This window comes from Triticum aestivum, chromosome 1B, assembly GCF_018294505.1.
Source record: "Triticum aestivum cultivar Chinese Spring chromosome 1B, IWGSC CS RefSeq v2.1, whole genome shotgun sequence".
In the NCBI taxonomy this organism is placed as follows: Eukaryota; Viridiplantae; Streptophyta; class Magnoliopsida; order Poales; family Poaceae; genus Triticum; species Triticum aestivum.
The window spans coordinates 96890481-96910062 of NC_057795.1; the positions used below are offsets into that span (position 1 = coordinate 96890481).

Here is a 19582-nt window from a genome sequence, read left to right on the forward strand (position 1 = left end):
TTCAATATAGTTTTTATCAGCTTTCTTGGAGACCAACAGGGATGTCTCACTATCTTGAACCTTATATGCATTACTTCCTTTACCATTGCATAACGGGATACTCTTCTCCAATATTTTATCCACGTTCTAAAAGAGAAACAAACAAACACATCACAGGTTTACAATGTAGTATATGAAACTCATTTTGGTAAACCAGTTCAGTAGTAAGGTGGACAGGATAACAGCATGAAACAAACATATATCTATGTAGTATGGTCACTGTATGATCTATATCATTCTAGATTATATTGCCAAATCAAGATAGATACAGTTCGAATCATATCTACTTAAGACAAAGCAGCATAGACAAAATATAAGTGTGGGAAACTACACATCAATAACAACACTTGTAATGTGCATGGCATGAGAATATAACTGTTTATTCAATTGAAACTGAAATCAACATAGAGCAAGTTACAATAGCAAACATCCAAACACGTTGAAGAAACAGGTTTAAAATATACCTGTTGCGCCATTGGAGTTTCAATTTCATCCTTCAAAATTGAAATTAGTTGGTATGAGTAAATACAGTGATGCAAGAGCAAAGTAGTATGAACCATAGCTATGGAACCTAACCTGAGAACAATTCTTCTACTGCTTTAAGCGTTGACATGGGGTTCGGAGTGGTGGTCCTCGTGCTTTGGGCATTGCAGTTGCCTTACTAACTGCTCGTGTTTGGGTGCTCTGTGGTGGAGACGGTGTTGTGTCAACGGAAACTGGGTGTCTATCTGCTGGGGTTGGGGTTAGAAAGGGTGTAGCTGGTTCTCTGTCCAACTGGGTAGGGGTACAATCTGCATGAGTGCGGGTTATGTGTGGTGGGGATGGTTCTTGGGCAAGTACAACCGTGGTTCTATCTGCATCGATAGGTAGCACGATCTTTTTGGAAGACCGTGTCTTTACTCCCACAAATACTGCCATCACTCCCTCCAATTGAAATGGCTGATAAAGAAGAAAAGTAATTGAATGTATAGACATTGTAAGATAAACAGGTGCAATGGATAGCAGGGAAGAAAACAGGGCATGAAATAATTCACATTTATGTTGTCTAACTAAACAGAATAGCAGGACATAATTTCACATAGATGATGGCTAATTAAACAGGATAGCATGACACAATTTCACATCTATGATGGCTAACTAAACAGGATAGAATGACATACTTCAAAATATGATGACTATGTAAACAGGATGACATGATATAACTATACGATGTGTCTATTAAAGTGGTTGGCATGCCATAAATCACAAACATGCCGTCGATGGAAACATGATGGCATGATATAATTCACGGATAGAATGACATAATTTAAAATATGATGACTATGTAAACAGGATGAGATGATATAACTATATTATGTCTTTAGAAAATGGGTTGGCATGCCATAATTCAGATACATGCTGTCTATGTAAACATCATGGCATGACATAATTCAAATATATGATTTATATACTAAGGAAGTGAGCAGAGGGCAATCGCATATATGATGTGTCAACTAAGGAGATGGCATTCAATATTGTGTATATGATGTAAAAACTAAGCATTGCAATACAACATATGCATGATATGAGTAATATAACCCTGCCAAGTTTGAGCATACACCTCAGGGGGATAATAGCACTGGTCATCTGCCTCTGAATCCTCCTCTGAAGAGCTATCTGTAACCAGCAAGATATCTGCTTCAGCAGGTAGCATTGTCTGCTCTGAAGACCTTGTTTTCACTCTAGATTTCTCCATCACCAATTCAAATGGCTGATGCACAGGAAGAGCAGTTGAATATACAAACATTGTCGACAAAAGCAATGAGAAATACAAAAAAAAGGACAGCATGATATAATTCACATATATGACGCTTGCCTAAACAGCATGGCATTGCATAATTCACATACATAATGCCTTGCAACAAGATAACATTGCATAATTCACATATATAATGTCTTGCAACAAGATGGCATTGCATAATTCACATATATGGTAATTAGACACTAAACAAGTGGCATTCACACAAAGCATGTCTAAACTAAGCAAATGACATAGCAATGCAAGATACCATACGCACGATATGAGCAACATAACCCTGCCAAGTTAGAGCATGCACCTCGGGGGGGGGGGCAATATGACTGGTCATCTGCCTCTGAATCCTCCTCAGATAGCATTGCCTGCTCTGAAGACCTTGTTTCCACTCCAGATTTTTCCATGACCGTGCCGAATGGCTGATGCACAGGAAGAGTAATTGAATGTACTAAAATTGTTGACAAATTTAACACGTAATAAAAAAATGATGGCATGATATAATTCACATATAAGATAACTAGCTAAACAGGGTGGCATTGCAAAATTCACATATATGATGCCTGGCTAAACAAGATGGCATTGCATGATTCACATATACGATAAAGAAACTAAACAGATGGCATTGACACAAAGCATGTCTAAACTAAGCACATGACATCTTTAATGTATACAGTAAGCAATGCAAGGCACCATATGCATGATATTACCAACATCAGCATGCCAAGTTAGAGCGAAGACCTCATGGGGTAAATAGGAGTGGTCTTCTCCTTCTGAATCCCCCTCAGAATAGTTATCTTCCTCTTGATTACGATCCGAAATGGGTGGAGGGGGGGCTGCCTTTGCGCCCACCGACGTCTGCATGAATTTTTATTGCCACGCAAGGCTCGTCTCTTTTGCTCTACATGATCAGTTCCATTATGTACAATAACTGGCATGCATAGGAATAAAACATAGTGAGATTATGTAAGGAGTGCATGCACAAATCCAGAGTGATGGTAGCAAACTGTGGATAGACCCAAAACCAATGATAGCAGGTAGATAATAGCTTTAGTCAAAAAATATAGATAATGGCTCCTTTAATGTTTGTTTGCACCCAACATGAAACTCATAGTAGACACCGGAGATTAACCAGATAGTAGATAGATAGTACTGATTGCTGCCCCAATATGTACCCCACAACCATTTAAAAACTCAAGTTTCAGCATTAGTTTGGAGCTGACTCGGAGTCTAATAGGTGAACACGACGATAATGTAGCATGTCATCATATTAAGCGACGCATAACGTAAGCAGACACGGAAGAGTGCGACCTCTCTTGCGGACCCGTGTAGTCCTCAAGGTCATCTGCTCAGTTGATGATGGTAATGCAATTGTCGTGGCTGCCGGCGGCGGGGAAGATGATCTGAGGCAACGAAAGACAGTCTGGAGAGCGGATCCCTGCTGTGGTGAACCCTTCCGTCGTTGGAGCAGCTGAGCTGGGGTGGAACATAGCGCCGCAGGAGCAGGACAAACCACACAAGGTTTTCTTTGACACATATCTGTAACAGAAGTAATTGAGTAAGGGCTTGTTTGAATTTGAGGATTCTAACAATGCAGGGATAAGAAATAGACAGGAATAGGATAGGAATGCATGTGCAAAACAGAGAATTTAAAAACACAGGATTTTTGCCAATCTAGGTGTTTGATTCACAACAATTGGAAGATCACAAGATGTAAAAAAGCATGGTGAGATTAAGTCAAACCACAAGAATATGTACGGTTATAATGCTATTATGCTACTATCTCTTAGTCTTGTGCTTGATGAATAGGAATATGAAAAGGAGGACAAGTGGAAATTAGAATTCCTCCGGTTTTTCTTTCAAGGAGACACTAAAGGAACAAATCCTACAGTTTTCCTTTGCTCCATTCCTTTGCACCAAATTCATGAAAAGTAGTACCATAGGAAACTTTCCAATTACTATGTTTTTCATTCACTTTTCCTTTCAGGCACTGGCGATTCTAGTAGGCAGGCTTGAGCAAGGAAAATCCTATAGTAAAAAAATGTTTTGTGCTACTTCTATTACTTTGTGCCTAGGCCACTGCCATACTAGCTCAACTCCCAGGCCCATCAACAAATGCACAGCTCAAACGCGCAGAGATAAATAATGATGGCGTTCAAGAGAGTCCATCATGGATAGCTAAGTTGCCTGGTACCTCACTGCTTGTCATATAGTAGGATAAAATAATCGTATTTCCCGTTACTACGAGTGCTCAGTGGACAATATATATAACATGTAGAGTAAAAAAGAGATGCAACAAGTGTACAACCTCTTTGGCGAAACCATGTCGATCTTAGCTGATTTGGTTGGCCGGTGAGGATGCTCCGGCTGACTTGGCTGTCAGAGGAGGGGAAGAAGATCTTAGGCGTCTGGAGATGGAGCCCGAGGCACTGCTTCGCTATGATGGAGGGTTTTGTTGTTGGAGCAGCTCCGGTGAGTTGTACGACGCCGAGGCTGAAGCAGGACAAGAGAGACAACGTTAACCTAAGTGGAATTCTAATAGCATCTCCAATACATGACATAAAATACATAAGCACAAAGTGCTAGATGTAAAATACATCAGCCGCTCATCTCTGAACTTAACTGTCGAAACTGAATTTAACTGTCAAAACTGAACTTAACTGTCGAAACTGAACTTAACTGTCGAAACTGAATTTTGCTGTCGAAACTGAATTTTGTTGTCGAAACTGAACGCACTAGTGATATGTCTCCAATGTATCTATAATTTTTTATTGTTCCATGCTATTATATTACCCCTTTTGGATGTTTATGGGCTTTATTTTACACATTTATATCATTTTTGGGACTAACCTACTAACCGGAGGCCCAGCCCATATTGTTGTTTTATTGCATGTTTCAGTATTTCGAAGAAAAGGAATATCAACGGAGTCCAAACGGAATGAAACCTTTGGCATCATGATTTTTTGGAAGAATAGCATCCACGAGGCTTGGATATCAAGTCAGAAGACCCTCGAGGATCCCAGGAGATAGGGGGACACCCCCCCCCCTACAGGGCGCGGCCCCTGTCTCATGGACCCCTCGAGCACCTCCCGACCGACTTCTTTCGCCTATATATACCTACGTACCCTAAAACCATCAGAAATCAAGATAGATCGGGAGTTCCGCCGCCGCAAGCCTCTATAGCCACCAAAAACCTCTCGGGAGCCCATTCCGGCACCCTGCCGGAGGGGGAATCCATCACCGGTGGCCATCTTCATCATCCCGGCGCTCTCCATGACGAGGAGGGAGTAGTTCACCCTCGGGGCTGAGGGTATGTACCAGTAGCTATGTGTTTGCTCTCTCTCTCTCTCTCTCTCTCGTGTTCTCTCTATGGCACGATCTTGATGTATCACGAGCTTTGATATTATACTTGGATCTTATGATGTTTCTCCCCCTCTACTCTCTTGTGATGAATTGAGTTTCCCTCTTGAAGTTATCTTATCGGATTGAGTCTTTTATTTGAGAACACTTGATGTATGTCTTGCCGTGTTTATCTGTGGTGACAATGGGATATCACGTGCCTCTTGATGTATGTTTTCGTGACCAACTTGCGGGTTCCTCCCATGAACCTATGCATAGGGGTTGGCACACGTTCTTGACTCTTCGGTAGAAACTTTGGGGCACTCTTTGAAGTACTTTGTGTTGGTTGGATGAATCTGAGATTGTGTGATGCATATCGTATAATCATGCCCACGGATACTTGAAGTGACAATGGAGTATCTAGGTGACATTAGGGTTTTGGTTGATTTGTGTCTTAAGGTGTTATTCTAGTATGAACTCTTTTATAGATTGATCCGAAAGAATAGCTTTGAGGTGGTTTCGTACCCTACCATAATCTCTACGTTTGTTCTCCACTATTAGTGGCTTTGGAGTGACTCTTTGTTGCCTGTTGAGGTCTTGTTATATAATCTATCTATGTTATTATTGTTGAGAGAACTTGCACTAGTGAAAGTATGAACCCTAGGCCTTGTTTCCTATCATTGCAATACCGTTTACGCTCATTTTTACCTTTAGTTACCTTGCTGTTTTTATATTTTCAGATTACAAATACCTTTATCTACTATCCATATTGCACTTGTATCACCATCTCTTCGCCGAACTAGTGCACCTATACAATTTACCATTGTGTTGGGTGTGTTGGGGACACAAGAGACTCTTTGTTATTTGGTTGCAGGGTTGTTTGAGAGAGACCATCTTCATCCTACGCCTCCACGGATTGATAAACCTTAGTTCATCCACTTGAGGGAAATTTGCTACTGTCCTACAAACCTGTGCACTTGCAGGCCCAACAACGTCTACAAGAAGAAGGTTGTGTAGTAGACATCAAGCTCTTTTCTGGCGCCGTTGCTGGGGAGGTGAGTGCTTGAAGGTATATCTTTAGATCTTGCAATCGAGTCTTTTTGTTTCTTGTTTTATCACTAGTTTAGTTTATAAAAGAAAACTACAAAAAATGGAGTTAAGTTTGTCTCATACGCTTCGTCTTTTTAATATCTTTCGTGAGTATGATGGAAAGGAAAATTGTGCTCAAGTGCTAGAAGAAGAATGCTCTAAAATGCTTGGTACTGAATCTTTGAATAATGAGCATGATTGCAATGTTGTTAGTATGAACTCATTGAATATCCTTAGTACTAATGATGATTGCTCTATTCATGATGAAAATATATCTTATGAGCATGTCAACTTTTGTGGAGTGCATGTTTGCATAAACACACCGAATAGAGAAGATATATATTGCAAGAGGCATAAATATTTAGAAACTAAGAAGTTTCAAGAAAGGCTAGATAAGAGTGCGAAGAATTTAAGATATCTTTCCCGTTGTGAATTTTGCAATAAACAAGATCATTTACATCTCCAATGCAAATTGTTTCATGATCGGATCGTGTCCAAAAATTGTGATGATTTGATCTCCCTTTCTCATTACAATGAACTTAGGTTGCTTTTGGGTTGTGAAGAGTTGAAATGTTTAACTAAGCCTATTCCAAAATTTAATCTTATGCATTTTCTTGATATTGATCTAGAAAGGATTTATTTGTTTTGTGCGGAGAATTGCATTGAAAATCCTTATATTGCCAATTACATAAAGAAAAGAAAGCAAATAGAAGATGATGAAAATACTAATGAAAGGAAAGAGACTTCCCAATATCCTCCTATTATTTCTCATGATGAATCGGGTAACGAGGAGGAGCTTTCTATTCAACCAATCTCATCAATAAGGAGCTCAAAGAGGAAGGTTGAACCCACACATAATATGAAGAAGAAAAAGAAAAGAAGGAGCAACAAAGGTAGAAAGGTATCCCTCCCAAATGATGTTGCTCCTACTACTCATTGTGATGATGATAATTGCTATACTATTGGTGCTATCAATATTTTTAATGATGGAGTGATTATGCTTATGATATGAAAGGGCCCAAGCTTGGGGAAGCTATGTTTGATGAGGATGAAATATTTGAGAATATATTTGCTGGAATTAATGTTTGTCACAAGCTTGGGGATGCTATGTTTAATGAAGATGATATTTTTAGCGTCCTAAGTTTTGATATGCAAAGTTGTTATGATGATAGCATGCCTCCTACTTATGATGATTATATTGATGAAAGTGGGTTTGGAAGAGTGTCAACTTTAGGAAGTAGTGATCCCACTATTTTGGAGGATGTTGAATCTTATTGTGATGAATATGAAAGAGGATTTGGAAGAGTGTCAACTTTATTTAGTGATTCCACTATCTTGGGAGAGGTTTCAATCGATTATGATGAGAACGAAGTTGCTACTTATGATGATTATTGTGATGAAACTTATGCTATAAAAAGTAGTGATGATTATATTTACATCTTGTCATGATTATGATTACCCTTTTTCTGAACATTACTCTTTTAATGTGGAAACAATTTTTAGTGTTCAAGCCTCTTATGATACTCCCACTATTCCGAATGAGAAGAATTTTGTTTATGTGGAGAGTAGTAAAAATTATATGCTTGTAGATCATGAAAAGAATGCTTTAGGTGTTGGTTATATTGTTGAATTCATTCATGATGCTACTGAAAATTATTATGAGGGAGGAATATATGCTCGTAGGAATTGCATTTATATCAAGTTTCGTCTCTATGTGTTGAAAATCTTGAAGCTATGCTTGTTTTACCTTCCCATGCTAGTTGATTATTGTTCTCATAAGTTGTTTGCTCACAAATTCCCCATGCATAGGAAGTGGGTTAGACTTAAATGTGCTAGTCATATGCTTCATGATGCTCCCGTTATGTTTCAATTCTTATCTTTTATGTGAGCATCATTGTCATCATCATGCCTAGCTAGAAATGCATTAAAGAAAAGCGCTTGTTGGGAGACAACCCAATATTTACCTTCACTGTTTTTGTGTGTCCACATGATTATGCTACTGTAGTAATCATGTTTTATAGCTTTTGTTTCAATAGAGTGCCAAGTAAGACCGTTAGGACAGCTTACGGTGATAGTTGTGTTGATCCTGCTAAAAATCAGAAACTTTTACACCCACACAGTCGTCTTCTCTTTATAATTGTAGCACTAACTTTCTCTCGTGCATGCATGCACACACACTACCAGTCGGCATTATCCATCGCACACATGCAATCTTTTTCTTCAGGTCGGTCTCCCATAAAGGCACACACCCACACACATCCCCCTCTCCATCATATCAGGCATTCTTTATCTCTCACGTGTGCATGCGCAATGATCGATGTTCCTCTATGTATGTGTGTATATAGCTAGGTCTTTCATAGTTTTCCACACAAAACGATCAATAGATATATCCAGTGAGGTCTCACCCTCTTTCCCACGTCCACATCGATCAATCTATACCTCTCTATATAGGATTAACATATATAGCTAATACACTCACATTAATTATATATCCAACGCCCCCCTCTCATCATCCATGCCTTCCGCTTCATCTCTCAGACGCGCGCACAATGGCGAAGACAGGGGGCAGTAAGGGCCCTGCCCCCCCTAACATCACTATATATCGAGGCTAATATGAATGTGATTATTAGACAATTGCTGCTAAAAATGGTTTAAGTTCATGAATTGACCCTCCTCGTAAAGGATTACCAATGCTTGGCCCCCTAGCTCATTTATTTTTCATGGCTCCGCCACTGCGCGCAACAGCGCACGTTCTCACCCCCTCTCTCTAAATATCGATCTTGCACTTGTGCATTCCTTCATAGTCTCCCTCCACTCGGCCCCTCGCACCATCTTCTAGCCCCCCACCGGATTTTGCCACATGTACAATCTAGCAGACTCCATGGTTGAACTTAAGCATAATGCACAAACCTCAAAACAATAGTGGTTCTCTTTTGTTCTAGAGTCTTCCGTATCATAATTGCCCAAACTTTTTTTCTAGTTGAATTACCATTATTTGTTTTTACTTTATTCTTTACAACGCACAATTCCATGAATCATAAAATATATTAAGGGCTTCTTTGATTCAAAGGATTCTCAAAGGAATTTAGGAGGATTCTAATCATTAGGAATTTTTCCTATCCTGGTTGTTTGATTCGTAGGATTGTAAACCATAGGAATTTTTCCATATGATTCATTTACACTAGATTTCATAGGAAACATCCCATCCACTCAAACCTCTGGTGCTTTCTTCGCCCAATAATTTTAATATATTCCAAAACTGACTTTCTCGAGTTTCAAGACTTTTGGAGTTGTGCAGAATAGGTCTCTAATATTTGCTCCTTTTCCATCCCAGAATTCCAGCTGTCGGCATTCTCCCTCTTCATGTAAACCTTGCAAAATAAGAGAGAAAAGGCATAAGTATTGTGACATAATGTGTAGTAACAGCCCATAATGCAATAAATGTTGATATAAAAGCATGATGCAAAATGGACATATCACTTACGAACATGGATGAAGATGAAGATGATGATGGCCCACGAAACTTGAACCAGCACGATGGTGACAAGAAGACAAAGGAGAAGATCAAGAGGGAACACGAAGCATCGAGCTTGTGGGACAAGATAGATGCCATGGTGCAATCAAATGAGTTGATGTTAGCGAAGACATTGGAGAAAAAGAAAGAGTTGGCCGAGAAGAAGGCACGGGAGAAGAAAGAGAAGTAGCAATTGATCAAGGACGAGGGGTTGTGCAAGGCGGCCATTGAGGAGAGAACAACCTCTGTCGTGGAGACCAAAGCCATGGCCAAGCTTCTTGCCGAAGAGAACAAGATCATGACATTGAACCGCGATGACATGGACGACATCACCAAAGAATGTCATGATATGGCAAGGAGAGACATCTTGACAAGGGTGATGCTAGCGGCGGCCGGTGCGTGTTTTGGTGCCGGTGATGTTTACCCATCAGGAGTTGGAACCAGTGCCGCAGATGCATTCAGTGCGCCCGGCGATGCTTTTGATGCCGGAGTTGGAACATGTGCCCATGATGGATTCGGGGGCGGCGATGGCACCGATGGTGGTGGTGCGGAGTGAAGATCATAATGACGGGTGAAAAGTGACCAAGATGACGATGAACGTGGTCGTCGCTTTTGCATGAAGTCCTTTTGCGTTTGTCGTACAAAACTATGCTTTTATTTGCGCGCGAACTATGTTTTATTCTTCCAATTTGAAGTCAACTGCCGGAATCGTTGTCAAATTCGCTTATCGGGGGTTTTGCGAATATGCTCTTTTACGGGTCAGCTACGCGGGGTCTGCTCGGCCGTAGCCCGTGTCGGCCCGCGAATTCGTTTTTCAGCGAACTGTAAACAACTTCTGTGAGTCGGCATTATACATGGTCTTCTAGAGATGCTCTTACTACAATATAGCTCGGTGCGAGAGGTCGCTGGTTCCATTCACCACGGCCCGCTTTTTTGTGTTTTAAGAAACTGAAAAAATAGGTAGATGGCCCGACGAGCGCGGAGGGCGGTGTGCGCCCGTTTGGAAAATGCATACTAACGGGTGCCTGAAGCACCAAATAGGAAATGCCAGATTGGTCACCCTCCATGGGACTCGATACGTGCTAAATAGGCCCAACTCCTATTTGGCGCCTTCAAATAGTTTCTTATAGGTGAGGAGTACTAACGGTTACAGGGAAGCAACTAGGTGAGGAGTACTCGTTGCACTGACACCTTCAAGGGTCATTTTGGGTGGGCTGAGGGCTACTTGGCGCGCTCTCATCCATGGCCACATCTCGCGTGCTGGGCACTCCCTCAAGATTTCATTTTTATATTTTTCTATATGAGTTTTCGGGTTTCAGATGCTTCTTTTTTTCCTTTTTTGCCCGTGTTTTCTCTAGGTTTTTTGTGTGAAAAACACTTTTTCTTTTTCCCCTTCGCAGGAGGCACAAATTTCTTTTCGTGGAGGTATAGATTTGCTCGTGCGAGAGGCACAATTTTTACTTTTTCCTTTTGCTTCCGCGAGAGGCATAGATTTAATTCTCGTGGAGGCATAGATTTACTTCTACGAGAGGCACAAATATGCCTCTCGGAAAGGAAAAAAAATGTTTTTTCGCTTCCGCAAGAGGCATAGTTTTCTACGTGTGGAGGCACAGATTTACTTTCGTGAGAGGCACACACTTGTGCCTCTCGGAAAAGGAAAATAATATTATTTTTTCATGAGAGGCACATATTTATTTTTTGTGGAGGCACAAATTTGCTTCTGTAAGAGGCACAACTATACCTCTCAGAAAAGAAAAAAAATACATTTTTGTAATTTTCCCCTAGGGGCACAACTTTACTTCTCGTGGAAGCACATATTTCCTTACGCGAGAGGCGCAAGTGTGCTTCTCCAGAAAAGGAAAAAAATGTGAAAAAAGGTGCTTCTGGTTCTTTTTTTTTTCTTCACGTAAGCAAGTTGATCGAAACCTATCGACATGAGATCTAATTTTGAAGATCTCGACGCGAGAATTTCAACGGTGAAATTTTTTGGGATTTAGATGCACAGTTTAAGAGATAAATTGTTTTGAATAAATGAATTTAGGGGAAAAAACAAAAACTCCTAGGTTGCAACAAGTGGCACACATGCAGTGTGCCAGTTGTCGCAACATAGGGAGGTGAGAGTGACCTTTGCAAAGAGTACTTCTTAATTAATGGTTTTTGATAATAAACTTTGACAAATTGTGAATTTGTTTTCTTTGCCACGACTTCCCCGAATGTCATCCCGTGCTGAAATTTGACAAGCATACAAAATATTTGTCAAAGTTTACCACAAAAAATATTCATAATTTTTTACCTTTTTTGTCATTTTTACTGTTTATCAAGGTGTATTTGAGCTCAAGGTCAGAATAGGACTTTTTGTACGACCAACGAAATATTTTGCATAACTTTGCAAACCAAAAGGGCAATTACATTAATGAACCACATTTCACCAAATCAGAGAACGGTTGTTGCTAGCCCATCCCTGATCTCATCCATGTCAGCGTTGTTAACCTCTCTACCTCTTTTTTTTTTTTTGCGACGAACCTCTCTAGTCTATGTATCTGATGCATGAACAACAAATTTCTTGTATATGATATCTTTCTTCTTTGTATGGTGCGAGGTATCCCTTTTTGTTAGGATATACGTAGCCAGCATCCGAAAGGTAGTGCTTGTCCGAAAAGGACAAAGTGAACAATCCATATAAGTTGTATATAGAAACAATGAATTATAAAAATGAAAATGCTCCTACCCTTTGGGTGGATGTGGGAAGGTGGCCAAACACACATTAATCAACATGTTTCCCAAGATGAAAAAAAAAGAAAACTGACCCAGCTTGCCAGTACTCGGTTGGCAGAGTATACCACATCGTCAGCCGCCGTCGACGTCCTGGTCCTGGTCACCGCCGCGACGGCCATACATGATCTTTATCCTACCATCTCCTTCCTCAACGCAGACTAACAAAAAAAGGGCAAGATTCTCGGACGTCACGATGCCGGCCCCCACAAGTGGCTGCTATGGTTATTCCAACGAATCCATTGTTTATGTCAATTACCAAGTCATTGTTCGACACATCCGTCGTCGGGTAGGTCTCCCTTTCAGTTAAAAAAATACTTAACAAGCAATTAACTATGCCGTACAGGTCACTGTGGAGAGCAAACCCAGCTACGGTAAGCCTCGGTTGATATGCCTCAGTTACATGGAGTGAGTAATTCAAATGCTCCAACCACCCGGCGGCTATACGAACATACGTGCCGTGATAGCAAACCGTCTGCCAATGCGTGAACGAGTGAGCAGGCTTCAGAGAAACGAACGTGAGAAAGAAGATAACAAAAAATAGAACGTGGACTAGCCTCTGCTCTTGTGGTAGGAACAAGAGCGTGCTCGCCTCAAAGTATTCGAGCTAGCCGCCCATGCTACCAACGCGGAGCCTAATCAGCTTATGGTGTAGTGCATATCCGCTCCATGTACAGTGCCCCCGCATGGGCATGGCCGCATCATTTCCGGATCATGTGATGGACCGGCGCGCCCAAGTGCATGAGTGGGACAGTGTGCCCACTCTCCGTTAAATCATCTTCTTATTTCGCCGCCCCCACCCACCCCCCACAAGCTCGGAGGCTCGCTCGCTCGTTCCTCAGCCGTTGGCCGTCTCCACGAGTCCATCCGCACCCGCGGACGGCAGGCAAACAACCGTATAGGGGGCGAGGTTCTCCGCCATGGCGACGGCGTTCAAGGCGTTCTTGAACAGCCCCGTCGGCCCCAAGACCACGCACTTCTGGGGACCCGTCAGCAACTGGGGCTTCATCCTCGCGGTACGCGCTCCACGATTCTCTCTGTCTCTCTGTACCTGGTTTATCTCTTTTTTTTTAAAGAAAAGGTGTACCTGGTTTATCTATCTAGCTTTCCCAAATTAACCTGTGCTGTTGGTTGATCGCAACCACTAGAGTGCTGCGAATTCCTAGTGATGGTTTGGCACCGGTTACAGTTTATGATCATCTATATACGGGGAATTTCTCTCTTACTCTCCATTTCTAATTAATTGTAGTTCTAGCTTTACCTCAAACTTCTATATGTTTGACTGAATCTAAGAATACATTAACATATACTCCCCGCTCCTAAAATAAGTGTCTTAACTTTGTACTAGCTTCAGTACAAATTTGTACTGAACTCAAGACACTTATTTTGGGATGGAGGGAGTACAACACCAATCGTCCCAAATGAGTGGCAGAGAGGTTGTGGAAACGGGTAAGGAGACCAAGAAAAGACAGATGTTTTAGTTTTTTATTTGCATGATAATGTTCTCTTCGGTGAGCCTATCATTCCTCGAATCTATTAGAGCATGACTAATGAATAAAGTTATCGTGTCATCTGTAGCCAACCTAATACCTCATAGCGACTCACAACAATTTCACGATTTAAGGCCTCCTTTGATTTACAAAAACTTTGTAGGAATTCTAAAGGATATAAATTTTGTAAAAAAAAATTGTTCGGAGCCCTTTGATTTGTAGGAATGGATTCCTATTCTTATATAGGATAGGAAGCAATCCTTCACACTTTAAAGAAAAAAAACATTAATTGAGGCTCAATGGAAAAATTCATATCGTATCCATGAAACGGCATCTCTTTCCTTATACGAAATGAGATACATTGCCATCTCACTTTTTATGATTTTCCTATTCCTAGGAACCAAAGGAGGCCTAATTATATTCTTAAATATTATTTGAACCCATGAATTCCAGTCAATTTATATGCATCAGTGTTGTATGCCTATTACTAACAAGAATAATTCATTAATTTGTTAATTACTATCGTTACAAAAATATTGTTGGATTTTGAAGCCTAATCTATTTATAGGAAGTTAGTGAAATAGTTGAAATGAATAAACTTTTCAAGTTGGCATCTCATTAAATTCTTTAACATTGTAACTCAATAATCCTTCGGTTGCTATTTCATCTCCAGGGTATGGCTGACATGAACAAGCCACCTGAATTGATATCCGGTCATATGACTGCAGGTTATTTGTCTGACAAGTCATAGATTCTAGATATAGTTTGGTGATCAATACATCTTCAATTATCTTTAATGACTACTATTGTGTTGTGCAGTCATGTGTGTGTATTCTGGCCTATTTATGAGGTTCGCATGGGTCGTACGGCCCCGAAACTATTTTCTTATGGCAACCCATGCCTCCAACGAAAGCGTTCAGCTCTACCAGTTATCTCGCTATGCTAGGGCTCAAGGGTAAGGCTTCTTATGTGAACTTTTATTGCCATATTACTACTACTATATTACCACAATATCCACAAAAAAATCACCAGATTAAACATGGTTATCATTTTCTTGTTTGTTGCGTACTTGTCAAATGCTAACATGTCATTTAATTAATGCAACAATAGAGTGATAATATAGATGTTTGGGCTTGGATTTTGCAGTTACCTAGAGAAGAAAGAGCCTGAGGCCCAACAGTAACTATGGCCCAACGAACACTGTAGACACTATTTATGTAAGCAGAATTGGTTTCGGGCAATTTGTAATGCATGTAATCGTACGTTTATGCATTAGTTACACTGTCGGAATACACCAAAATGGAAACCCATATGATACAGAACGAGATCCTTTGACATAGGATGAATTAGAAGGACGTCAATGTGCATCCTCTGTCCATGCCACATCCGACAACTCTAGGCATCAGATTATAGATACTTTGCATCTATCAGACTAGCTGGAGGCCGTCCGATAAGGTGCATGAAAGTCGTCTGATCTACTAATCAAACCCACGCGAGATTTGTTGAGTTAGTTTGTTAGTTGATTGTTTTACAATTTATTCCTCCTTCCACCAGACTATCCTGAATATACAGCCCATACAGGCACCCTTTGTGTTTTTTCGAACGAGGCTGTTTATAACATTATGACAAATGTTACATCATTTGGCAAGAGAGGGATGAGCTCCCGAGGAGACTTATCAAGGAAACTGTTACAAGAAGGGCCTTTAGCCAACTTAGCTAATTCATGTGTAAAAGGGAATTTGCACGCCGGTTGATAGCAATCACCAAAAAATGCAGACGCAAGATGTAATGATCGGCCTCCCTCGTTTATTGTATTGGTAACCTGCAGATTGTCCAAGCTCGGTATGATCTTGTTGAAACCAATTGTTTGTGCAAGAGGAAGTCTATACCGCACAGCTATAACTTCAACAAAAATAAACATCAGGGCACATATCAATTCTCCAATTACTTGCATTAAAAACACTGGTACAATGAAGTGCTATACAAACGTTTTTAACCCCTTTCCGCGACGGCGTTTTGAACCGTCGCCAAGTGAGTGTGTGCGATAGGGGTCCTTCCCACACGATCCAAAAACCGTCGGGGATAGGAAGCCATGGTGCAGAGGCCTTGCCAAATATAATCGTATGCGATGCAGCACACACTAAATTCTTTCATACGTGTGGGATCGGTGATTATACGTTTCTAATGATGCAGTGAAACTAAACGGTGTGTTGTAATTGTTGGAATACGGCCACTCCTCTCGTCTCAGGTGGCTGACCGCACGACCGATTCCTCAGGCTCTCCAACAGCCACCTGCTCTACGTGCGTAGTTATCCCTAGAGTTTAGGCACTATCGGATCTTGCCGTTGCACCCCACGATCCACTACTCTCTCTTTCTCATTGTAATCTGTCTATATGTACTCCTCGAAGAAATGAATACAAGCAATGTGTGTGTTGCATAACTCAACTTGGCATCAGACGCCGAGTCCCTCCGATCTTCCTCTCCCCCAAAGCTTCCGCTATGCATCGTCTCCTCCGCCGCACCCGCTCGACGGACTTCCACGCGCCGGCGTCCGCTCCGATCGCCGCCGCACCCGCCGCGGTCGCCTCCTCCCAGGGCGCGAACAACGCGCCCGCCGCCGCGGTCACCCCCGCCCCGGCTGTACCTCCGTCCCGCCGCGCCCACCTCGGCGATCTGGGCAAGGCGATTGTACCCGAGGGTGCTGCGGCCGCTTCCTCCTCCTCCTCAGCGCCCCACGCTGCGGCCACTACACCAATCGGGGGCATCCTCTGCACCGCAGGTAGCGTCCCTGCCCCGCGCCTCGCACTGGGCGGCCCGGGCAGGGCCATCGTTCCCCACCTCGGCCCCGGCGGCTCCGACGCCGGCCCTTCCTCGTCTGCCGGCCTCCCGCCCTCCATCGCGCATTACTTCACCACCAAGCTCCAACTTGAATCCGGTAACTACTCCCGCTGGCGTCAACTGTTCTACATCATTGCATGCAACTACGAGGTTCAGCACCACCTTGACGCCGCCACCGAGCCGCTCGGCCAGAGCGCCGTGTGGCGCAACGATGACCTGTCTATGGTGCTTTGGATGCAAATCGTCGTCGTCGAGGACCTCATGGATGTCGTAGCGTCCCCCGACAGCTCTGCCCATGACATATGGACGCAGCTCCACGTCCTCTTCATGGACAACCAGTTGGGGCGTGCTGTCGTCCTCGGCGCCGAGTTCCGGAACTTCGTCCAGGGAGACCTCTCCATCGCTGAGTACTGTCGGCGTCTCAAATCCCTCGCTGACGCACTCGAGGACGTGGGCGAACGCGTCACCGACCAGTCGCTCACCTTGCAGCTCATCCGCGGCATCAACCGGCGCTTCCAGGTCATGGCAACTCTTCTTCCCATGCAGTCGCCGTTTCCTACCTTTGTGCAGGCGCGCTCCCGCCTGCTCATGGAGGAGATCTCGAACGAGCGCACCCGCCTCGACGGGCGTCCCGAGGCCACTGCCACTGCCCTCACCATTGGGCAGGGGTCTAGTTCCTCCTCCGACTGCGGCTCCATTGACCGGGGCAAAGGCCCCGCTACTGCTGCGCCCGTTGGTGACCGTGGCTCCGCTGAATGGGACAGGCCTGCGCGTGGACATGGGCGCGGTGCCCAGCCCTCTGGCGGGTCCTCGTCCGGGCGTGGCACTCCATCTTCAACATCCGCCGCGCCGCCACCAGCCAGCTTCTTCGCCTCGTACGGCGCGCTCATCCCCGGGCTGCCTCCGCCTTGGGCCACTCGGGCTGCGCCCAATGCCGCGGGTGTCCTAGGGCCTCGTCCTCCGCCCGCGCATCAGGCCTACCCCGTGGCCGCGGCCACTCCATCCGGTGGGCCGACCTGGGAGCAGTACAACCAGCTATACGCGGCGCTCCAGAACCTCTCCGTTCACCAGCAGGCCGGCGGCGCCTCCGACTGGATCCTCGACACGGGCGCCACGTCGCACGTCGCAGGTACGGCGAGCACTCTCACCTCGTATCATTCCCCTTCTATGCGTCATTCCTCTGGTATTCTCGTCGGCAATGGATCCAACCTCCCTGTTACTGCTGTTGGCTCCACCTCTCTCTCAAATTTTTCTTAAGGACGTGCTCGTTTCACCTGCTATTATCCGCAATTTAATTTTCGTTCCTCGCTTTACTCAAGATAATTTCTGTTCTATTGAATTTGAGCCCCTCGGTTTTTCCGTGAAGGACCTAGCAACGGGGAGAACAATCATGAGGTCCAATAGCCACGGGGATCTCTATCCCTTCTTCTCCAACTCCGGCGTCCAAGCAGCGCTTTCCGTCGTCAGCAATGGCCTATGGCATCTTCATTTAGGCCATGCCAGCAATAAAACCGTTTCCATCTTAGCTAATGATTTCCTTCCCAACTGTAATAAGGACTTGCCTACTACTGCCGTATGCGCATCATGTAAAAACTTCTCATCCACGCGCACCTCCCGCCCCCGTTTTGGGTCGAAGCTCTCCACACCTCTACTTACATCCTCAACCAGCGTCCCTCCTCGGCCATCAACTACTCCACTCCTCAGTTCCTCCTGCTCGGTCACCATCCAACGTATAATCACATGCGTGTCTTTGGATGCTTATGCTTTCCCAACAACATTACCACCAGCCCACACAAACTTGCCCCACAGTCTACCCGCTGTGTCTTCCTCGGCTACCCGCTCGAGCACAAAGGCTACCGGTGTCTGGACCTGACCACCCGCAAAATAATCATCAGTTGTCACGTTACGTTCGACAAAACCAGTTTTCCCTATCTTCCTACCGCCTCCCCATGGCCTCCCCCTCCTTCTGTTGCCACAGAAAATCCTGGCGTCCTTATCCACCCCAAGCCGCGTACCTTGTATCGGTCCCATCCGGTGTCTTCCGTGGGATCCGCGCCAGCCACAGCTCCCGTGATCCCTCCCGCTGGCCAACCACCAACCCCCTTGCCAGCCAATCACCGCCGCATGCGTCACCCACACCGGCAGATCACACGCCCCCACCCACACCATGTGCGCCACGCCCCTGGGCCCACGCAACCCGTCCCACCAGCCCGCCCACGCCGCAACCTGACCCCGTCCCCGGGTCCCACCGCGCGTCTCCTCCCACGTCCCATCCACCAGATTCCCCTGATGGTTCCCATGCACCCATCCCACGCGCGCCACCTGTCCTGCCGCTTCCACCTCGTGCCATCCCCATCACGCCTCCTGTGAACAACCATCGCATGCAGACTCGTGGTAAATCTGGCTTTGCACAACCAAAAATACTGTTGGAAATATGCCCTAGAGGCAATAATAAAATGATTATTATTATATTTCCTTGTTCATGATAGTTGCCTATTATTCATGCTATAATTGTCTTATCCAGAAATCATAATACATGTGCGAATACATAGACCATAACATGTCCCTAGTGAGCCTCTAGTTGACTAGCTCGTTGATCAACAGATAGTCATGGTTTCCTGAGTATGGACATTGGATGTCATTGATAACGAGATCACATCATTAGGAGAATGATGTGATGGACAAGACCCAATCCTAAGCATAGCACAAGA

At 43.9% G+C, this 19582-nt stretch overlaps 1 protein-coding gene across 3 annotated transcripts; it reads left to right on the forward strand.

Moving 5' to 3' along the window:
• Window positions 1-13259: 13259 nt before the first annotated feature.
• On the forward strand, window positions 13260-16461 carry LOC123109925 (mitochondrial pyruvate carrier 1). 3 transcript variants are annotated; one of them, XM_044530419.1, is made up of 4 exons: window positions 13260-13558; window positions 14706-14760; window positions 14852-14987; window positions 16226-16461. In XM_044530419.1, exons 1-4 carry the CDS (start codon window positions 13463-13465, stop codon window positions 16356-16358), a joined length of 420 nt encoding a protein of 139 aa, XP_044386354.1. In that variant the 5' UTR covers window positions 13260-13462; the 3' UTR covers window positions 16359-16461. The 3 variants fall into 3 exon arrangements, with proteins under 3 accessions (XP_044386354.1, XP_044386356.1, XP_044386355.1); XM_044530421.1 differs by lacking the exon at window positions 16226-16461 and adding an exon at window positions 15614-15821; XM_044530420.1 differs by lacking the exon at window positions 16226-16461 and adding an exon at window positions 15179-15369 and having other exon boundaries at window positions 13261-13558.
• Window positions 16462-19582: the final 3121 nt, after the last annotated feature.